General features: G+C 41.1%; 1 protein-coding gene across 12 annotated transcripts in view; it reads left to right on the top strand.

Moving 5' to 3' along the window:
- The window catches only part of LOC133446751 (rap guanine nucleotide exchange factor 2-like), a 133,217-nt gene that overhangs the window by 69,665 nt on the left and 41,668 nt on the right, over positions 1 to 21,884 (top strand). For 7 of the 12 annotated variants that reach the window (XM_061724807.1, XM_061724803.1, XM_061724805.1 and 4 more), the window contains 2 exons: positions 1,192 to 1,359; positions 8,606 to 8,623. In XM_061724807.1, coding sequence (XP_061580791.1) covers positions 1,192 to 1,359; positions 8,606 to 8,623 — 186 coding nt within the window. Of the gene's footprint in view, positions 1 to 1,191; positions 1,360 to 8,605; positions 8,624 to 17,635; positions 18,020 to 21,884 lie in introns of those variants that run through there. The other 5 variants (XM_061724810.1, XM_061724806.1, XM_061724804.1 and 2 more) reach the window with 3 other exon arrangements.

Raw genomic sequence — 21,884 nt, 5'->3', positions numbered from 1 at the left:
AGGCGCACACACAAGCACACACCCACAGCCCCATTTCTAGCGAGTACAAACCCGCCCTACTGTCATCTTTCTTAAAAGGAAGACATCAAACATAGCCCACTTCTTGTCAGCGTGTAAAATAACAACCGGTTGGTGCTCCGGCAGTCACAGCACATCTCCTTTTCATTTGTTGTAATTGCTGTGTCTTTGCCAGGGCAGATTGGAGGGTTTCTGTGAACTGAACCGCTATCAAATACACATATAAATAACATTGTCGTGCGGACACTTTGGGGCCTCGCTCCTTTTGGCTATTTAAGGTGACATCCCGCTCTGTAATTACTGACAAGGGCTGTTGTGGGGCTGGGACTCAAACGCCCATAGACGAGCTCCCTCGCGACAAGTTTCACGGAGAACGATGCACACCTGCAGCTCAAAACACGAGCGGTGCGTCACATGATGCGTGTTCCCGTTGCTCTGAGATTCGCAATTAGATTCACAATCACAATTTTCTGCTCTCACTCACACCCAGCTCCGCCGCTGTTGTCATGGCAGCAGTTGTTAAGGCAGAGAGAGGTTTTTGGAAGTGTAATCCCAAAGGCTGGGCACTGTGAACGTGTGATGCTGTAGTCAAAATAGTTGGAGATATGAAGAGGAATGGGCCCGAAACACGGAGGAGAACTCGGGCTCGTCAGTCCGTCATGGCCCAAAGCCGCCTGGTGGCAAATATTCTGGGAAAACTGGAAAAATTAGCTCGCTTTTAAAGTTGCATCCTCTGACAGTTTCAACATGGAAATGTTTTTCATTTTTTGTTTCCCTTCCTTTCTGTTCACTATGAATGGGAGCAAGGATTTGATCTAGTTTCAAGATATAATTGGATGTCTATGTTTAACTGAGACGGAGTGATTTGAGTTTCTCTGTTTCGTCCTGCCCGTCAGTCATTTTACACCTCATTTCTTAGGTCTCCATCTCCCCTCCTTCTACCCAAATTGCTCAGCCCTCTGTGTCTTTCCATTTCCCCTCTCTCTTTTTGTGTTCTGAGCACCCTTTGACGTAGGTGTGCATCGTGGAGCCTACGCTTACGCTTCTATTTTTACATGAGTGAGGAGGGAGGGAGGTTGTGAGGAGGAGGTTGAAGAATAGGGGGGTGTGCGTGAAGGCAAAACAGTCACTCCCCTTCTTTCTGGTTTTTTCTCGCTTTCCCAATGCTTCCAGGTGGACTATATGGATGAAAATGAGGAATATTTCCAGCGACAAGCCTCGCACAGACAGTCCCGCCGGCGCTTCCGGAAGATCAACCAGAAAGGGGAGCGGCAGACGATCATTGACACTGTTGATCCGTACCCCACCGGGAAGCCACCCATAGCCCGGGGATACCACACGGTGAGTGGCAGCTTCCGCTACCGTTTGGTGTTTTCTCCCGCCGTGGTGGATCGATGTGCAATTCAGAGGCGCGTAGCCTGTTTGCGTCTCAAACTGCTTCAATCTGTTGTGCATTGCTGCTTTGCTTCACAGCTGAGAGTTCTCTGTTTGTTCTCCTCCGTTAGATCAACTTTGTGCTTTCCCTCTTGTTTGCTGCTTTTAGCCGGTGGTGGGTTGTTGTCATGAGTTGTTTCCTGGGGACTGGCAGCTTTGCCCCTTCCCCCAAAGGTGCATTTCCAGTCCATTTTCCTAATCTTCCTGTTCATCTTGCAGTGTTTGATTGATGTCCTACTCCTCCTTCTTGAATCAGAGTTGCTGCTCTTTAGTGTCTTGTTTAGAGCCTCTTCTGGCTTCTCCTTGTTGCTCTGTCAGCTCTTTAATGAATGTTTTTGTAGTTAATTCAGCATTTCAGTTTGTCTGTGTTCTATTTCCTTAGAACCCCTTTAGTCAAAAATGTTATTTGCACGCCATTTTTACTTTTTTCTATAAAGTGTTGCGATATTCCTGAGAAAACCTGGATTGTACCAATAGTTGTAAGACGAGATGACTGCAGATATTTGAAACCGGGAGATTACCAAACATCTGCAGCCAACTTCCTGTGATGCCTGCAATTATACACTTGTTTTAACTTGTGTGTGGTTGAGTTGTATTGGGAGTATTGTGGGAAAAAATTAAAAAGACAACATATCTGGCTCTGTTGATTTTGATTATATAATATCTGTTGAGACTGGTAAAGTAGGTTGACGAAGCTAAATTATTCTGAAAGATGGGTGTCTTCTTTTTTTTTTCTTTTTTTTACTCCCTCACCAGTCAGATTATGCTGATTTAAAGATAAAAAAAGAACAATTATGCCATCATTGTCACGGAAGAGTTATGCTGTGGTTTCTGCTCCTGCAGGACTTTTCCCATCTGAGCTTTCTTTCCCTGGGAAGAGGAAGCAAAACAAAATAAGCACATATCCAGTATGCAGCGTCTGCACACAGTTTCCTTTTCTGCACAGTTTCGCTGCATTACCCTCATTCCCTACATTCCCCTGGGTGTTTGTCTATCTACCCCCCCCCCCCTTCCCCAGAACATTATGAAACATTCGCGCTTAAAAAGGGAAAACAAAACGTCATCTTCCCTCCCCTTCCATCCTGCCCCACCCTGTTCCCCAAGTTCAGACGCGCTGTGTTTATATTCACAAGCCTGCGCTGAACTTTCTCATGGCCAAACATCTCCTCGCACACACTCGCCTCTCCTCGCTCCAGCACCGTTCCTGTGGGAAGGATGGCGCGGGCGCCATGGCAACCACCAGTCCCAAATGGGCTCCGCTTGAGTGCATGCAAAAGTACAGTAGGAAAGGGAGCTAAGTTAACAAGAGTGCTGCTGCTCTGACAGACGGGCGGAGGGAGCCGAGTGACAGAGACGCTGAATCTGGGCGGATGCTAAGCTGACATAGCAAGCTGATATCCAGCATTTAGAATGCCAGACACCAGTCAGGTTTGCGTTATGTCTTCCCCGAGGCATCTTCAAAGTTTAGGGAGGCATGGAAGGAAGACTTTCTCGAGATTGAAGAATGGAAAATATCTGCAGCGAGCCGCATTGTTATTCAGCTTAGTTCACTGCTGTGGAGACAAATGTGACTCCAGGTATGAAAAGTTAAGTCTGACATAGCCACACGCAAGAAAATACTTCAGTTTCCTCTACTTCCACAGGCCTTAAAATGCAACGGAGTAGACCTATAATCAGTCATTTGATTCATATGAAATAGCACCAAGTGATGAACTTGTACATTCTTGCATTGCACTATCCACAACAAACGTCTGTGACTGCTGAGTCTGTGCAGTGCAAGGTTTAAATCTCTTTATACTGAGAGAAGCGAGCAGTTATCTGGCCAGAACCATTTTTTTTAAAGGATCCACATAATTGGATTCATCTAGATTAATCAAGTCATCTCACCTTCTCAACAAAACAATTTGTGGCCGCATGTTTGTGAAAATTTGATGCCCTCAAATCAGAGAATCCCTTCATGTTTTCCTTCCTTAAATATCCTAGTTAATTCTTTTTTGTCACAGTTTTTCTTATAAATCATAAGGTAGTAATAAAACATTTCAGAGCCTCTCTTGCCCAGAAGTCAAATATATTAAATTAAATGGACATGTAATGAATTGAACTGAATAACTAAAACTCACTACAAAAACAAAAATACTCTGTTAGGGGCCACCTAGTTAAGGATGTGCCAATCTGATTAACTTGCTGATGTGACATCAAATATCCATCAGAGTAGATTGGACTTATCAGGGCGGCACACCCAACTTCATACCATGCTGCACCCGCCGCATCAAGTGCTGCAACCTTAGCCTCAAAAGAGGCGCTTTGACCTAAAGACCGGGGTGGAGTGAAGGAGTGGCTCCTTCACCCTCTAAAATAGGCTGTCGTGAACATGATTGATAGACACGATTGAAAAGGGTTCATATTGTATGACAGTGGTATTTAGGTCAAAGCATGTCACAGACTTTTCTATATGACCTCACGAAGTTGGCAATATTTGAAAAAGATAAAAATTAGGGGCATTTTTCTTTTTTTATGTCTAAAATAGAAAAAGAAAATTGCATTTAAAGGGGAGCTATTATGAAAAACATGTTTTTTCTTGCTTTAACATATATAAAGTGGTCTCCCCTCAGCCTGCCAACTCAGAGAAGGAGGAAAGCAACCAAATTCTGCAGTGTCTGTACAGCCGCCCGGATGAACCATCTAGTGTCATGTGACTTCTACGAATTCAGATTCTGCGCCCGTCGCGATTTACATCGGTTGGCCTGCGATGCATGAAACCACGCCCACAACTAACTCCGCCGGCCGGAGCTTCCGCCATTTTTCCGTAGCGGTGTATCGTGTCATTCAGGCAGCCAATCAGCACAGAGCCTCATTATCATAGCCCCGCCCACTCAGAATCCTGCATAGATAATGAGGTTAGAGAATGGGAAGATAAAGACATGGCTCAGAGGCTGAATTTCTAATTTATTTAGCAAAAACAATCAAAAGCTTGTTTTTAAGACATTCAAGGCCTGTTTAAAATAGGTATTAGATGCAATAATAGGTCCCCTTTAAGTGGTTAGACATAATTCTCAGCTGCTATATATATATATATATATATATATATATATATATATATATATATATATATATATATATATATATATATATATATATATATATATATATATATATATATATATATATATATATATATATATATATCAAATGCAAGCTTTCATTTCAAAGTGTATTAAACTCCACTTTGGTACCTGAATATGCATGATGGGATGCTGCATACCAGTGCCAGTCATGTCGTCCTTGGTATTGCATTAGGACCTGAAATAGGAAAAGCCTTTCTAGTAGCAGCAGTGACCTTCACAGCACTTTAGAGAGAGCTTGACGGCTGCGAGGTCTGAGTGTCTGCAAACAGCTGTGTGAATGTCTCCTGTCCCCGACCGACACTCCAGACGGGTCCAGTCACAGAGAGTGCCGACTAATAGCACAAATATAAGAGCAGCCCAGGACCGCAGCGTCCCTGAGGGCTCGCGTACACGCACCACCACACTTGGAAGCAGAGCTGGGATCTGTGGGAAGTGAACTTTATTTGGCTCTCAGGGTTCAAACATGAGTTTTTCACTTAACAAATAAATGCAGTCTGGCTTCAGATCAGCTTTCATGCAAATGAATGGCTTGAATTTGACACAGTTGCTGTCACTTTAAGGACTGAAGTGGGATTAACATTAACATCCATTAGCTGATGAAGTTTACTGAAATGATAATACATTTTATGGAGTCCAATGTAACATTTTGTGAGCAATAAAACCAGAGATTAAATATTGCACTGCAATTATGTTGGTTTTTTTTTTCCGTTTTTTAATATAATAGTCGTAGCTTTGCCAGCAGTTTAATGCAGTGCTATGTTATTGATCTTTTGTACGTCTCCCAGAGCCTCAATACTGGTTTGTGATGGATGAGAGTCATGAGAGGCGCAACGCTTTGTAAATGAATCACTGATGTAGCAAAAATGATCCAAATGAGACACTGTCAGCTACTTGGTGCTTAAGGAGGTGTGCGATTTTGCCCAAAATCAATCAGTAGAGATTTTGATTTATTTATTATTTATTTTTTTTTAGATTTTGTGGCTCTAGTGGCCTTTTATTCAAAGTTTAGACAGGAAGGGGGTAGAGAGAGAGAATGGGGACGACATGCAGCAAAGGGTTGCAGGCCGGGACTCGAACCTGCGACCGCTGCAAGAGACAGTGTAGAAATTGCAATGAAATATGTGGGTTTAACATGCACTGTGTGTGTATGTGCACAGACAGTGGTGATGCATGCATTACAGCAACCCCCAGGTACAGACATGGGCTGACCTTTACAGTACTTTGAAGGTGAAAGAAGGTAGTTTTGGCTTTACTTCCAATACGTTGTCTTATATTGTCAGCCCCGCCCTGCACATATTATTTCTCCCCGCTGGGGAGCATGAAAGACTTTTAAAGTATCATGCAAGCTATTCCTCTTTTCCTCTTTTTGTTGGTAGGAGTTGTTTTGTTGTTCCTGTAGTTAAGTGTGACGGGAAATGAAGTCACATGTAGTCGATGCTCATGTGTAAAATGCCTGAAAAGAAAACTGTTAAGCTACTTAATGTTATAAGTTTACCATCATTAGAAATATTTAAAAAAAATGCCTGGATCAAGGATTTATATAATGTTTGGCTTCCATAGACAGTGTGTAAAAGTGAACAAATGTGTGTTGTTTGCTCCAGGTACTGAGTTGACATTTTTGGAAATGTTTCAGAATGGACACGAACCCACAAACACATACATACCTGCACTTGATCCTTTTACGTTTGCCCTGGCAACGGTTTCTCAGCTCCATTTCTTAGTTGGTCTCCATTTTGCACCTTATCTTTCATTCGCAATCCACTCTTTGTATGTCGTCAGCCATTTGAGCGCTCTCTTACACACACACACGAAATTCAAACAGCCAGATTTTCTCTCTGATCTCTCACTCAGCCTCTCACCTAAGGCCTCTCTGCCGTTTCTGTCCATCACTCATCCTGAAATGAAGCTTGACATGGCGGCCTCATCCATCACAAACCTGAAACTCTTTTTTTTTTTTTTTAGATTTCTACCATCTCGATTTCTATCATCATTGCTCGTCCCTGTCGGATACCTCTAACTCACTCAAATCTTTGTTCAACATGTTAACTTGGTCGCCAGTGCAACGTCCAAGGACCCGATGCATGTTTTATAATTGATAGAAGCAGCAAGAAGCAGGCTGGATGCTTGTTTTGTTTTCCTGCTCCACCCAGGCGGTGGGTGATTGGTGAGGGGCCCCATAAATAGAGGGTTACGGCTTTAGTCCCTGCAACATCCAGCGCTTCCATCAGCAGTGCTTTGCTGCCCGAGGTCCCGTCACAGAGACATTTCTCACTCAAGTGCTGACTGCTTCTTTAATTGCCTTGAGATACCGTTGGTATGAGAGGGTTTGCAGCACATGACCATCTCGTCAGAGAGGTATTAAAGGTTTCCACCCACCTCATGACCAGAGGTGGGTAGTAACGAGTTACATTTACTCAGTTTACTTGAATTTTGTACTTTTAGGAGTAGTTTTGAATCACTATACTTTTTACTTTTAATTGAGTAGATTTGTGAAGAAGAAACTGTTACTCTTACTCTACTACATTAGGCTACATTGAGCTCGTTACTTTTCTTTTATCCCTTTTATCCACGTACGCGTCAACCTCATGACATCACTGGGTGATTCTTTGGGAAAAATGTTTGTTTTTGCATGTTTTGTCACATTTACACAGACTCAAACACACACAGAGTTTATGAGTTCATGGGCTTGTTCTAGTTCTGCCTGGTTAAAAAATAAATCATATATTACTCAACAGTTACTCAGTACTTGAGTAATTTTTTCACCAAGTACTTTTTTACTTTTACTCAAGTAATTATTTGGATGACTACTTTTTACTTCTACTTGAGTCATATTATTCTGAAGTAACAGTACTTTTACTTGAGTACAATTTTTGGCTACTCTACCCACCTCTGCTCATGACCCACTGACTTGTAGTTTATGGCATTTCTTTGTAGTCCAGGTTCTCTGCACATGAACTTTCTGCTAATTTGCCTGTAAGCACAGGGAAACTCATCAAATTTGTAATTGTAAATATAATTTTCTTCCACTTTGGTGGATTTATGGCTGTGAAATGTGAAATGCTTGTATTGGCTTTTGTTTGTACGGGTCGGGTGAGTAAATATCACCCCATGTTTGTTTGGAACAAACCAAGTTAGTTTAGTTTGGATAAACACTGGAAACGGGTGAAAAGAGCAGCTCGGTTCAAAGGTATGAAATCCCCCCACATCTGAAGCTCACTAATTAGTACATCTCATCTTGTTTGTTTTTAAGCCTTAAAATACCCCACTAAGAACAATAATACTGCATCCAGATCCGATGTAATCCTCGCTCCCGTGTTTATTCTTAGTTTATCGAGCTGTAAGACATGTTCCTGTTGATTATCAGCAGTACGGTCATATTTTTTGAAACAGACATGGGCACACATCTTGTTGCATCTCAGACAGGAAGTTTTTAATGTCTGTAACCTGCAACTTTATGCAGTTGATTTGAGGTTAATTCAATTTCCTCTAAACTGGACTTCAGCAGCATCCTCACGAAGCAACACATAATATGTCTTTCTGACTAAGTATTCTACTCTACTTTCTACTTTCGTACTTTCTGCAAACTGTCTTGGTCATAAAAATAGAAGCTTAACGTGTTTTGTGCGACAGACTGTAAACAACACTCTCTACAAAAGCAGTCTGCGAGGTTTGAGCTGCCGTCTTTATTTTTAATTTTTAAAAAGAGTGTTTTCAAAAGTTTTTGCCAAAAGTTTCAAACTGTTTTCGAAAAGATTTTTGAAAATTCTTGGCATCTTTTAATTAGACTCCCATCGTCTGCTTGGAGGTTGTATTTTTCCTTTGAAGTGATCCACTCAGTAATCTGCAGGCTTGCTAAATATGTGTTTAATAGTAGAATGATGATTCGGGTTTGTGCTCGTTTTGACTGGTGACATGTCAGCGACGCTTTCACCTGCAGTCTCTCACATCCTCGACTGGCAAGTGGCATGTTTGATAACCCTTATCTCCTCTGCTTCTTTCCATGGCTCGCTCCTTAACTCGGCTTCCAGGAATGCAATAAACCTCAGGTAACTGTATCTATTAACAGTCTCTTCTCTTGTCTTTGTTGTGTGAGTGTGCGTCTTCTTCTGCACTTTGTGTTTTAGCCGTCTGTGTTTGTGCTCCTGCTGGTAGTTTTATCCGTTTCTTCCCCACTCATCCTATCGGAAGCTACTGCAGCTTCTTTAATAAAAACCCTCCGTTTGTGGACACGGGCGCTGATAACGGCGGAGGGAAGCCCGCTCCACAAACTCTATTACCACAAACGACAACAGTGCGAGCTGAATTCTTATTAGTGTCCCGATTTACAAAGAAAAATGGAAAAGAGTATCGTTGTCTTCCTCTGTCCTGATGTTTTTAATCTGATAAATGCATTGAGAGTGAACGCTGTGATGGCAGCAGAATATTAAACAACATTATGATGTAGTTTATAGCTTGAAAACTGAGTTAGCTGTAGCAATTTAGTTGATTGTGGTGTGTAGTTTCTCTGTGTCAGTGTGCTTTTAGGCTTTTCAGGTGTTTATAATCCCGGCTGTGTTCACGTGGATCTGGCTTTGATGCACACGATAAAATTGTAACATAGAATAAAGGGACGTATAAGTGATGTATCAAATATAGCCGGGGCGTACCGGACACGGTGTACGTCATAATTTTACTCTTTCATGCCAGTATTTCACAATGGGCTCCTGCGGCGTCCAAGCAGAAATGGATTATGAGGGAGAGAGAGGAAGGATCAGAGCTCAAAGGGCTGAGCAGTCGTACCTGCTGATAAATGCAGCAGAACAAACCTGCCAGTCTGGGCCGCAGAAAAGCCGAGCTCCTATTTTTAGAGCTGTCCTTTGTGACAACCTGCTCTGCTTCAGCTGCGCAGAGATACGCCAGCTCCTCTTTTGAAAAGACGTCGTACAGGAACTGCTGTTTAAAACAAAAACTGTTTATCGGATACTTTGATTTCACCTCTTGCTGTCATATCACCCATCCCTTCATCTTTAACTCATTGGACTTAGAAGCATTCAGAATGTTTGGTCCATAAAATATAAAGCAAATCAGAATATTTAAATAGTTTTTTATAATCAAAAAGGGAAAACCATGTAAATTCCTTCACCTGAGAAGCTGGAACCTCTAAATATAAAGCTCAATTGATCAACTGATTGGATAATCGACAAACATTTTCAGTTTTCAGGTTCAGATTTTGTGAATTTATCTTGAAATCTGGTCATTGCTGACAAAGATTGTATCACTTTTGTCATCTGTATTGTCTAAGTTAGTCAGTCTGTTGGAGTGTGAATATGTATTTTGATTGGGGCTGTAGTTAAAGTTTCCTTTGTTTCCATGAATTGAACGCTTGCATTTCTTCCCCGCCACGGATAATAAAAGCAATATCAGTGTTTGTAGATATTAATAGACAAATATCAAACGTGCAGCAGATATTTTTGGAGAGTTCATGCTCGGTAATCCAGCTGAAACGGTGCCGGGTGCAAGTAGAGGAAACGAGCTGCTCCTCACCTGCGGATTTCTCACTGGTGTCATCAAATACGCTCAGTGACATTTCATGTGCTTTTCATGTCAGTTTTGACATTCAAATTCCTTTTTGAAAGTCGAGTGTTGTGAAAAAAGGTTTGACAGATGACATTTATTCCGATGGTAATGAGCCTGCGCGGTGGTGATAGCATCGTCGTCTTTGTGTGTCGTTTTTGTCACGTAAATCTGATCACAATCGCATTGATAAATTTGGCCGAATTATTTCATGTGTTCAGCGTTGAGGTAACCCGAGAACGTGTAAGCTGATTTACTACAGATATTGAAGATACAAAGGCGGTGTCTTTTTGGCTGCTTCGAGAACGGTTCAACCATTGGTTGTGATTCTGAAAAGAAATATTTATTAAACTGTTTTGCTTTAGATGCTTAAGGGACTGTGCACCTTAAGCATCACCAGAGGTGATGGTAAAATCATTGTAAAAATAAATTTTTCACTAGTTTAATGCAATGATAGTCTGGCACAAATGATGATAGACATAAATATTTTAATTATGTCTAATTAGTTATAAGATTTGGATATTTAAGTGTCAGTATCAAAAAACAACTGCGGTCCAGAAGAAACGTACTTCATGAGACAGCTTCTTTTGCGCTTTTCTGTTTTTAATAAATTGGTTTTAATCTTTATTTTTCATTCTGATAAAAATTTGTATGAAGTGGAGTTATAAAGTTATCTATCTTTATTTATGAATATTGCTACAAAAAGTATTGACTTGAATGTTGTATATTGCTGTGCATAAAGGTAAACTGACAAATGATATATTAGAATTACTATAAAAAGCCACTCAGTCAAGGGAACATTTTTTCCCAGTTTTTTGTGTTTCCGTCCTTGCTGCTCGAAGCTCGTCTGTATTGAGAGCAGAAGTGTAAGTTACAGCAGAAGGACATAAGTAACTTCTCTGGATGGATAAATAATAGTGTTTTGATGAATCATAATTACTTCTCTGATATCTAATATTTCTCTAACAAGGTTCAAGGTCTGTTTCCAATGACTCTTTTTGACTAGATATTTTCAAAGCTATACAGCCTTGTGCTTTTTATTTTTGATAGAATCATACTATAAGTTTAAGTACTGGCTCTAAACTGGTCCCTTTTTAACCACTTTACGTGTCACGTCTGCCGCTTTATAAATAGCTAAAATCAACCCTTAGACTTTGACTGAAAAAAAACCATTTCCTGTACTTGTCTTAATGTTGCAACTTGAGTTTACTCTGTTTATTCCGCTTCATTGTTAACGATTGGCTTCGCAGAAGCGTGAAATACGACCCCACTCCAGCCGACAGTCGGGCTCTGGTCACCTCGTTCCACCTCGTTCCACCTGGTGTTCATTGTGAAGTTAAAAACTTCCAGTTCATAACCTTCCACGGTTAATCTGTAACGTGATCCGGAAAACCTCAGTTACTGATGAACCTTCCGCTCACTGTCCAACACACTCCTCGCAACCGCTTAGGCTCCAAAAGTATATCTTTTCATTCATCTTCCTGATTTATGCGCTTGCAGCAGGTGCTCGGGCACAACAGATGTTCTGCTCCTGCAAACCTACATGTGTAATCTTGAAGGCGTGCCTGGCCGCGCGCGTTTCTATCAAATTATTTTCCCGAGCAGCATGCAGGTGACAACAGCTTGAAAAATGAAGTGATCCCTCGGGCTGCAGCGGCTATGAGAAGGAGCCTCTTTATTAGATCGTCTTTCTTGCTCTTAAAATGCTATTTAGAGCCGTCATGGCGGCGGGACGTCACTGATTAATGTCTCTGCACGTGACCCGCGCTTGACTTAAACCGCTGAATGGGATTAGACGCAGGTCAATAAATCAAAGTATGTGAGCTTGATTATCTAATGGTCACCATCTGTCCACGAGAAGACACGTTTTCTTCATGAGTTCTGTGAGGCAGCGAGCTTGAACACTTTTTACACCAACATTCATGGAAGAGACGTGGGGATTTTCTCTGCTGCTGTATGATGTGTTTTTTCGTTGGGTCAAAATTAGGGCTGGGGATTGATTCAAATATCAAGATTCGATTCCGATTCTTAAGATTCAGAATCGATTATCACGCTGTGATTCGATCCAATTCTATCCGATATTGATTTGGGTTACTGTTAATAAAACTGTTTTTTCAGCTGTTGCATGAATTATATGACTGTGTAGTTATGCAACATATTAATACTAGTATTATATTGAGATTCAACAGGAAGTATTGGCAGCTAATGATGCTGTAAGGACCAATCACCTCTCAGAATGCTGATAGAACTGCTTTCAGAAACATTGTGTGGGTCAGAATTATCAAACAGATCCAGGGCAGCAAACAGAGGACGTATGAAATCGCTTTTATTTTTTCCCCATTTATGAGAATTCGATTTTTAACATTTATGCAAATGTGACCCCAAGACAGTATATAAAGCAAAGAAATATAGACAATTTATGCAATTATAACTGAAAACTTTTATCTTTTCATACCTTTAAACATATTTAAAGGCAAAAACATGGCACCAGTTATTCTTGTGTCCAACAAAATATTCCTTTTTTGGGCATAAACAAAAAAGTACCAAAAGTTGTTTTTTTTTTTTTTTTTTTTTTTTTTTTAAATCGATCTTTAGACATATGAATCGATTTTTAGGAATTAATATGGGAATCGATTCAAAATCGGAGAATCGATCTTTTCAACACAGGCCTAGTCAAAATCCAGCAAATTTGGGTTGGGATTTTATTATTAGTTTATTTACTTTCTGCTGCTTGAAAGTCCTCTTTGGGAATTCTGCAGTGTTTGGTTTACGCCTTAATTTTTGAGCTGTAAATCCTCTAGAATTAAATGCAGCACCATTGTTTGTGTCCTGCTATTATGTTGTAATTATAATTCAATGCCGTATCCGCTCTCAAGCAAACGTGGACATTCCTACTTCCAAGGAAAGAAACTGTCTCATTTGATGCTGTTATAAAGGCTATAGGGTATAGATGGAAACATGTACGCTGAATTACTGTGTTTTGTTTTTTTGAAATCAGATCAGCTGTTATGTAGGAAAAGATGTGCAAAAAAAAAGTTACGATGCTCCATCGCAGCTGAAGATCTTCACATGATTCAAAGATGTCGCTATATAACGATCTCTTGCTCTGCTATCACATTTGAAATGCGTGTGTGTGTGTGTGTGTGTGTCAAGTGTAATGAGGTTTTTATGGCTCCAATACCATGCATGAGCAAGCAAAACAGTGAGCGTGGCCCGACCTATCACATCCACTTTACATTCTGTTTACAAATGGCAGATGAGGCCCCACACCCCCTCCATCTTACATATATTTAGCACTTGCTACAACTGAGCACGAGTGGATTCTTTGTTTTCTCAGGAGGCGTTTTTTTCACGTCACTGCCAGTCCTCGAAAAATCAATGGTCACTTGCATCGTTCCATTTAAACGTAGCTTGCGATTAGTCACTAAAAACGTGATTAATTGGCCTGCTTGTTCCTAGAAATCTTTAAACATGTAGGCGGGGTTATTGGGCAGGAGACTTTGATATTCCCCAGACGCAACCTCGTTGCCGCGGTGATGTAATGATGCCCCGGCCCTCTCCCGCCCCCCGAGGCAATTGTAGGAGACATTAATGACCGGGATGCAGAGTGGAGCACCTGAGCTTTTTCTGTTGTTTTGATACATTACATCATGGCTCGGGGCATCAGAGGTGATGTCATAGCAGGTCTCCAGCTTCCCTCCCCCACCCCTCCCCCCCTCCCACTCACCTCCCCCAGTGCTTTGACTGGAGCGGCTCCAAAACCAGCTCGTAGTACGCTGCTTTCCAGGCACGTCGGAGGCGAAGCAGGCAGACTCTCCATTCAGAGGCTGCAGCCTCAGCTGTCTGCCGGCGTGAAAAATGTGTCAGATGAATCGTGGCTTTCATTGAATGTGCTGTTTTTGTTTTTAAATGTGCTCGTTGCCAGACACATTTTCTGCATATGTGTTTGTGCAAATATTATGCAAAACAATCTTATTGTGATGATCAGGTACGATGCTCTTGAGATGTATCAGTAATTTACAGCTGCTGTGGAGGATGACGCTTTTTAATTTCCTCTGAAAGGCTCTGAAAATATCCCATCATACCTTCCCATGTGCTGTCAGATTTATGTTTTGTCCAATGAGTATTCTGAAATTTGCCAAAAGTATGATTAAGCTCTTCATATTCTGTTTTTTTTATTATTTTTTGGGGGGGGGGATGTGTTGCAAGATGGCAACAGAATAACTGGCAACAGGGCCAGATAGAGCATAATTGATGCCAACATGGCTAGAAAATGACATAACAACATTATAAAATGTTAGATATCTTCATGGTAAAGTTGTGCATGACTTAATTCATTTGCTTTGGCTCTCTGACATAGATTGATAGGGTTGTGTCCTTTTAAGAGGCCTTACAGATGATGGAGGGGGATTTCCTGGTTGGTTGAGATCGAGGGATCTGCACTCTATATATCTAACCAACGGCATCACAAGCACGTTCTTCCTTCACTGGCTGGTTCTGTTGAACAGCAGCAGGATGTCGAGACTTGGCCTACTTCCTTGGACCCCCCCCCCCCCCGGTTTGGTTGGTTTTGAGAAGCTGGCGACTGCTCTCTAGTCTCTCTGTCGAGGCTTTGAACTTGTCCTCCCCGGCAGAGGTCAGGGCGTTGAGGTCGACTGAGCTTTCTGGCACCGGTTGGTCCCCCAAGCCCGCTTGATTCACAGATAGTGGACTCCAGTGGAGGATCGTACTGGAGACCACGGCTACAAACGGGGATCTGGCACAGCTCAGTCCTGGCATGGGGTTTGACTGTCCTTGTCCACAGGAAGAACCCATGCAACTCTTGTTTTATTCAGAGCTCACAGGGCTGGTTTGTTTCTGTCGGTCATAATTTCAAGATTTTGAGGAACGTTTCTCTCCAAGTTGTTTCATCTACGGTCCACGTCATTCTTAACCTCCGTTTCAGCAGAGGCCTTGTTGGCAAATTGGAAAAGAAAAGAACAACTGAATTAAAGAGAGGGTGTCTGAGGATGTGGCGTTTGTGTTAAATAGATTTCCGGCGGCTCAACCCAACCCCACCCTTGGGTGGAGTTGTTTTGTTCGTCTTTTAATTTGAGAAAATTATGATTTTTGTCAAAACTTGAAATATCTGACTCACTTAGGGTTGCTTGACACAGTAATTTATTTTTTTCATTTGTACTCTTTTCACACACACACCCACATATATATATATATACATACACACACACACATACTTATGTGTGTGTGTGTGTATTTATCTACCTATAATTTGTAATTAAAGGCAGCTTTGAAATGTAAATCTCTTGTCTTTCTTTGTTTCTCGTACCGGGTGTCTCCAGAGTCCTGCCCTTCCTTCTGAACACACAAACGTCTCTTTCTTCCCGGCTCCGTGCAGAGGAGAACTAGAACAATCTCAGTTAGTTGAGGCGTTGCAGGTGACGCTGCTGCTCGCCGTAGTACAGCTGATGGGAGGTGAAGTGGCTCTAGTGTCTATTGCCACTATTTCTGTCTCTTTCATGCTCCCCTCCCTCCTCCCTCTCAGCATGTCTCGCTGCCTCTGTCACCACGGCAACCAGAGACCCTGCAGGGTGTGTAGGGGGCTGGGTGGGCATGTGGGTGCGGGGGGGCTCGCACTCGCCCCAGTTGCCATGGCTATTCCAGCTGAGTGACATCGTGACATCATCGCTGCCAGTCTCCTCTTCCTCTGTGATCCACCTACTTCTTCCTCTCTCTTCTTTTTCCATGCAGCCATTAGTTTCCGTCCACCTTTTTACTCACTCTCTCTCTCTCAAGAGGAAGTGCTACAACTTCCCCACCCAGGAAATGATTTTCCTTCTTTTTTTTTTATTCCCCGTTACTATGCCAACCAGCTCCAGCCACTGTCTTCATGGAGAGTGTGATGCTCGCTGTGTGATCCTCTTCACCGTCTAGTCCTTCAGTTTTCCTTCATGCATCCCTACATGTATAATGATAATAATAATACATTTTTTGTAAGGCACCTTCTTTGACACTCAAGGTCACCACATGACAATCAAAACATAAAAAACACAACAAAAAAAGCTTGCAGCAGAACATTAAAGACAGACATTATAGTTCAAATGCTTGTTAATAAGTCGGTTTATAGATCTGACTTAAAAACGGACAGAATAAATATTCCTGATGACGGGGGTATTGATGCAGATGAGGGCAGAGAGGCATGAGGGAGCGAGGTTATGAGGAGGATTTTGTAGTTGATGCAGTGTCTGATGGGAAGCCAGTGGAGTTGGTGTAGAACGGGAGTGACAGTGAATATTGACAACAATGTACTACATTAATTTGTCATTGATACGAAACAGTCGTTAAATATTATAATTCGTCTGCATATTCACTCGCTCTACAATTTTCTCCGTCAACTCTCTTTGCTCCGCTGCATCGGCGGTGCATTGACGATGGCTTTTTGTATTCGTAGTACACTGATACAAATGTCTTGCTTGATCTACATAAAAAAAAATAAGTCAACTTTTTGCATGAGATTATTATGTAGATCAAGAAAGACTAGTCTTTGTATAAACTACTTAATTTTTTGTATGTAAATAATTCATTTTGCAAGTACAGTCAGCTTAATTGTGTTAAGTTTACTTTATTTACCCAAATTAAGTTGACTTTATTTACCAAATTAAGTTGACTTTACTTGCAAATGAATTTTGTACATACTAATATTAAGTAGTTTATACAAAGACTAGTCTTTCTTGATCTACAGAAAAATATCATGCAAAAAAGTTGCCTTAATTTTTTAAAAGTCGATCAAGCAAGATATTTTTTACTGTGGTTGTTCTACTTAAACAAATAAAGCATGTTTCATCTAAACGTTGGTCAATCTGCCCAATAGATTAAAATTGTTAAAGGAAAAGGTAAATACAACAAGATCATTGCTTGTTGTTTGTGTGTAAATGAAAAGATTGCCTGGGATTACATAAATACTGCTTGTTAAGGAAACAAAATGCACAATGTCTTGTCTTTTGAACAAATGCAGATTAAGTTCAAAACTAGATGTATTCATGTAAAGCAACAAACTTCATTTTCAATTGTTAATATCACAGATTTAAATGTTATATTTACATGCGCTTAGATTTATTTTTTTCAGTGTAACTCAAGTATTCAGAGTGGACTGAACCAACTCTGAACACCTTTGCTGAAACCAAAAACTCAATTTCTGCACCTCTAATCCTCACTTTAATATTCTGCATGGATTTGTTGTACCACCCCCAACCCCCCCCCAAAAAATAAAAAATTTAAATAAATAAAAGCAGGCCAGCCATAGCTGCTCCAGCATCCCTGTCAGGGAGGGAGGAGCCCCCACCAACCCCCCCAGCCCTGACACACATCCCTCTCCTCCTCCTGCTGAACAACCCGCTGCTGGTCCAGTTGCTCTGCAGCTGCAGCAGCATCGCTGCCCAAACCTCATGCTGCAGGAAGGGAGTTTGCGTGCAGGGAGGGAGAAGGAGAAGTAGAGAGGGAAAGGCGGAGGGAGGCAGCAAACGTGAGTTGAAAGTGCTGTCAGCCATTTTTCTCATCTTTTTTTTTTTTTGCTTCATCTTTTTTTTTTCCTGCTTCTTTCCTTATCTGCGCGTCGATTGGAAGATGATGTGATGCTGGAGTGCGCGGGGCGAGACGGAGCTGGCTTTTCTCCGCTCGGGTAAAAAAAAGGGGAGGGGGGTGGTATTTATTTTGAGTTATTTCCGTGGAAAAAGCAGCAGGTTCTCGGGGCTGAGAGGTGTTGCTGAGGAGAGGATCCTCCTGCAGGAGGATGGGAGGATGCTAGATCTCTGCCCGGCTCTCACTCGTTCATTATGAAACCATTAGCAGCAGCAGACAGCAATGGAGTCCCCAGCCAGCAAGATAAAACCCCGGTAAGTAGCAGCGTTTTTTTTTTTTGCTCCATCTTTTTTTTTTCTCTCCTCCTCCTCATTTATGACCAATGTGATTACCGGCCCCTGTAAATGGACGTGCATCAGATTTCTATCGAGCCTGTTAGGAGATGAATGGACGGAGGAGGGGATTGATCTCCGGCTGATTATCGACTCCGATGTGTGTCAGTGTGTTTTTACTAAAAGGCGGCCGCCATGTGCTCGAGCAAACACTCGCATCAATACCAGCCTCCGTGGTTTTCCAAGCTCTCGTACGTTTGAATGAGAAATGTGTATTATATCGACGAGTTTAAGCCTGAATTATGGTGTCCGCGTTAAATCGACGCAGAGCCTACGGCGTAGGGCACGCGGCGACGCGCACCGTACGTTGCGCGTCGCCGCGTACCCTACGCCGTAGACTCTGCGTTGGTGTTTTACGTTGTGCGTTGTGCGTTGTGTTTTACGACGCGCAAAATATTTGATTGCAGGTCTAGACGCGCCCATGAAATTATCCATATCACTAGGAAGGAAAAAAAAACACCCACAGGATGGCTCACAAGCACAGAATCAAGGTGCTTCTGGAAGGTGATGTCATGCTGCTATAAGGATGAGGGATCCCTATAATTCACTTATCCCACCTTTTAGTCGCTGCACTGGAGAAAAATGAACCTAAGCGCATGTAAATATAACATACCGGTAATTACATCTGTGATATTAACAATTAAAAATGAAGTTTGTTGCTTTACGTGAATACATCTAGTTTTGAACTTAATCTGCATTTGTTCAAAAGACAAGACATTGTGCATTTTGTTTCCTTAACAAGCAGTATTTATGTAATCCCAGGCAATCTTTTCATTTACACACAAACAACAAGCAATGATCTTGTTGTATTTACTTTTCCTTTAACTATTTTAATCTATTGGGCAGATTGACCAACGTTTAGATGAAACATGCTTTATTTGTTTAAGTAGAACAACCACAGTAAAAAATATCTTGCTTGATCGACTTTAAAAAAATTAAGGCAACTTTTTCACATGAGATTTTTATGTAGATCAAGAAAGACTAGTCTTTGTATAAACTACTTAATTTTTAGTATGTACAAAATTCATTTGCAAGTTAAGTCAACTTAATTTTGATAAGGTAAACTTAACACAATTAAGTTGACTGTACTTGCAAAATGTATTATTTACATACAAAAAATTAAGTAGTTTATACAAAGACTAGTCTTTCTTGATCTACATAATAATCTCATGAAAAAAGTTGACTTATTTCTAAGTAGATCAAGCACTATTTGTATCAGTGTGCTAAGGATGAAGGATCCCTAATTCACTTATCCCACCTTTTAGTCGCTGGGAGCTCGAATGACAGTGATTGATACAATATCTGACTTTTTTTTAAAGTAATGATTGGTTTTGGTGTTTATTTTCCAATGAAATACACAGTGATAGTTAAAAAGAAACAGTTTGATTGGCTGGTTTCTTGCGGGTGTCGCTGTCCGTGGTGCTGGAAGCGGCTGCAGATCTGCACTTGATCAGTAAACGGATTGATGGGCTGTCAGCGCCGCTGGCATCACTCACACACCAGACCACACACACCAGCCAAACACAGCCTACACGTCACACTCACGGATAGCTTTTGAATCTTAAAGAAAAGATACCGAGCCCCCAAAAAAGAAGACCTTAGTATTCCTATAATAGCCAAAGAGAGTCATTGTTTATGAGAAAGCTCATCCTCTTCTCACACTTTGTGCTGATTCCCCTCAGGGAGGCCTGCAGGATTGTAATCCCTCTGCCAATCTTCACATGAATTAATTTGTATCAGATTCAGTGTGGATTTCTAAAACTGTTGCATGTCTGTAATCTTATGAATTATTGCCATGGCTTTGAGATCTGCAGCCAAACACAGCAATCCATAGGAGGCTAAATCCAGTTCATTTTTCAACTACCTTGCTTTACTCCAGCAGACACTGGGAGGTCTCAGATCATTGCTTTATGGATCCTTCATAAATAAGCATGCTGAGCCTATAGTCACTATAATTTTAAGCAGGATATACGGTATTAATATGCATATACTGAGATGGGTTGACCCAGACAATATCGTTATCTTATTTCTATGCTGTCATTAGACATTACTAATCTTCAAACCCCTAATAGGTTTTTTCACTTATGACCTTTGCTGAAACACTTGAAATCTTTTAAACATGTTTTACCTTTATTGACAAGGAAATGGGATAAGTGGTGTCATACATCATATAATTCAAATTGATGGGATTGGGACTGATGGAGGGGAATAGTATTCCTATAGCCAAATGTAATTTGAGTGTGATTACATTAGGCTAAACAAAACATGCACAAAAGTGACCAATGTAACACGTTGGCATTACTGAGAAATGTGTAGAAAGAAGTGCAGTATTCTGGGCTTGTGTTTCTCAGCCTAAAGAAGTTGGTTACATGTTTTGCAGTTAAGCTAAACATGGGACATTGTATTGATTCCCTTCTTTTTCAAAATGTTGGTATATGACTTTGCATTCACACATGCAGCTTCCCCTCCAATAATTATTCCTCTGTCTCATCTCCCCACCCCCTTCATTTGACTTTCGCTTTCTTATGCTTTTAGCATACAAATAAAAGCTTGAGTAAATATTCATTTATCCCAGCAGGAAACTCACAATGGGCCAATTCAGTAACGGCTACAGGATATTATTTCAGTAATAGCAAAATCATAGTAGACTCTTCATCATTTGCTGCCATGTGTGCAACTCCATGCTCACTTGTGAAGGCTTGAGATTTCCAATCTTATGGATTTATGTTGTTTTCACTCCTGCAGGACAGCTGCTGACTTGAGCCTTCACAGTTCAGCTCATGTTGATTCTTCAGATACATATGGATCTTTTTATAACCAGACCTTATGGGTACAGTGTGAGCATGAATCCTTTCATACTGTCTTTGGAAAAACTTGGTATTCCTGTTCAAACAGCAGAGCCCAAGTGTGTTGGATTGTCTTTGTGGGAAGTCATCTCCTCCTGTCAAATTTTGGCTCGTGACCTTCTGATGGGTCCGAGCTGTAACTGGGGAAAGCCCGCAAAGCATATCAAACCCATTTAATCAGACATCCCCTGCCAAAGGGATTTTAATCTCTTGATCCTGGAGGCTCAGGAAAGTGAGAAGTTGCCTCCGTAGTCAGGGTATGTGTGTGCTCCCTTTTAGCCTTCCAACTCTTGCTGTTTTTCCATTTTATTACAAATATATATTAAAAAATAAAACATTTGAATTGTGCATCAAATGCAAATTTGAGACATTTAATCAGAAATCATCTTCTTTTGCAACTCTTTGATTTTTATGATGTAAGGGGTTCCCACTTTGGAAAGGGCTAATATTCCTGCATCTTACTATCATTTAGGTTTAATTTGATTTTATTTGGATCCCAATTAGCTGATGTAGTTTACATCAACTACTCTTCCTGGGGTCCGATCAATAAAACAATAAAAATAATATGATAAAAATAAAAATACAGTTCAGAAATACACTAACAAACATCACAAAAAGATTTACATAGACAACATACAGTCTATAAAAGTACCAGCCATTAGCAAATCAGCAAATGTAGCAAATCATTTAGCAAGCAAATAGCAGCAAAGCATAGTCTTAACATCCAATCAGATATAGTGACATGTGATTTTGTGGGGGATCATCGTACAAATACAGTGTCAAAAAACACACTCAGAGGTGGGGGATTAAAATGCAACCACAGCATAAATATTCCTCGTGTGGATAAAATAAACTTGGCAGCTTACTGGTTTTACTGAACTGCTGGGAGCCCTGAGCGGCTTTCCCAGTAAGTCGACCGTCAGACGGTGGTGACACCCTGA

Source organism: Cololabis saira, chromosome 7 (assembly GCF_033807715.1).
Source record: "Cololabis saira isolate AMF1-May2022 chromosome 7, fColSai1.1, whole genome shotgun sequence".
Lineage (NCBI taxonomy): Eukaryota > Metazoa > Chordata > Actinopteri > Beloniformes > Belonidae > Cololabis > Cololabis saira.
The sequence above is the reverse complement of the archived record's forward strand: the minus strand, read 5'-3'. Positions and strand labels throughout refer to the sequence as shown.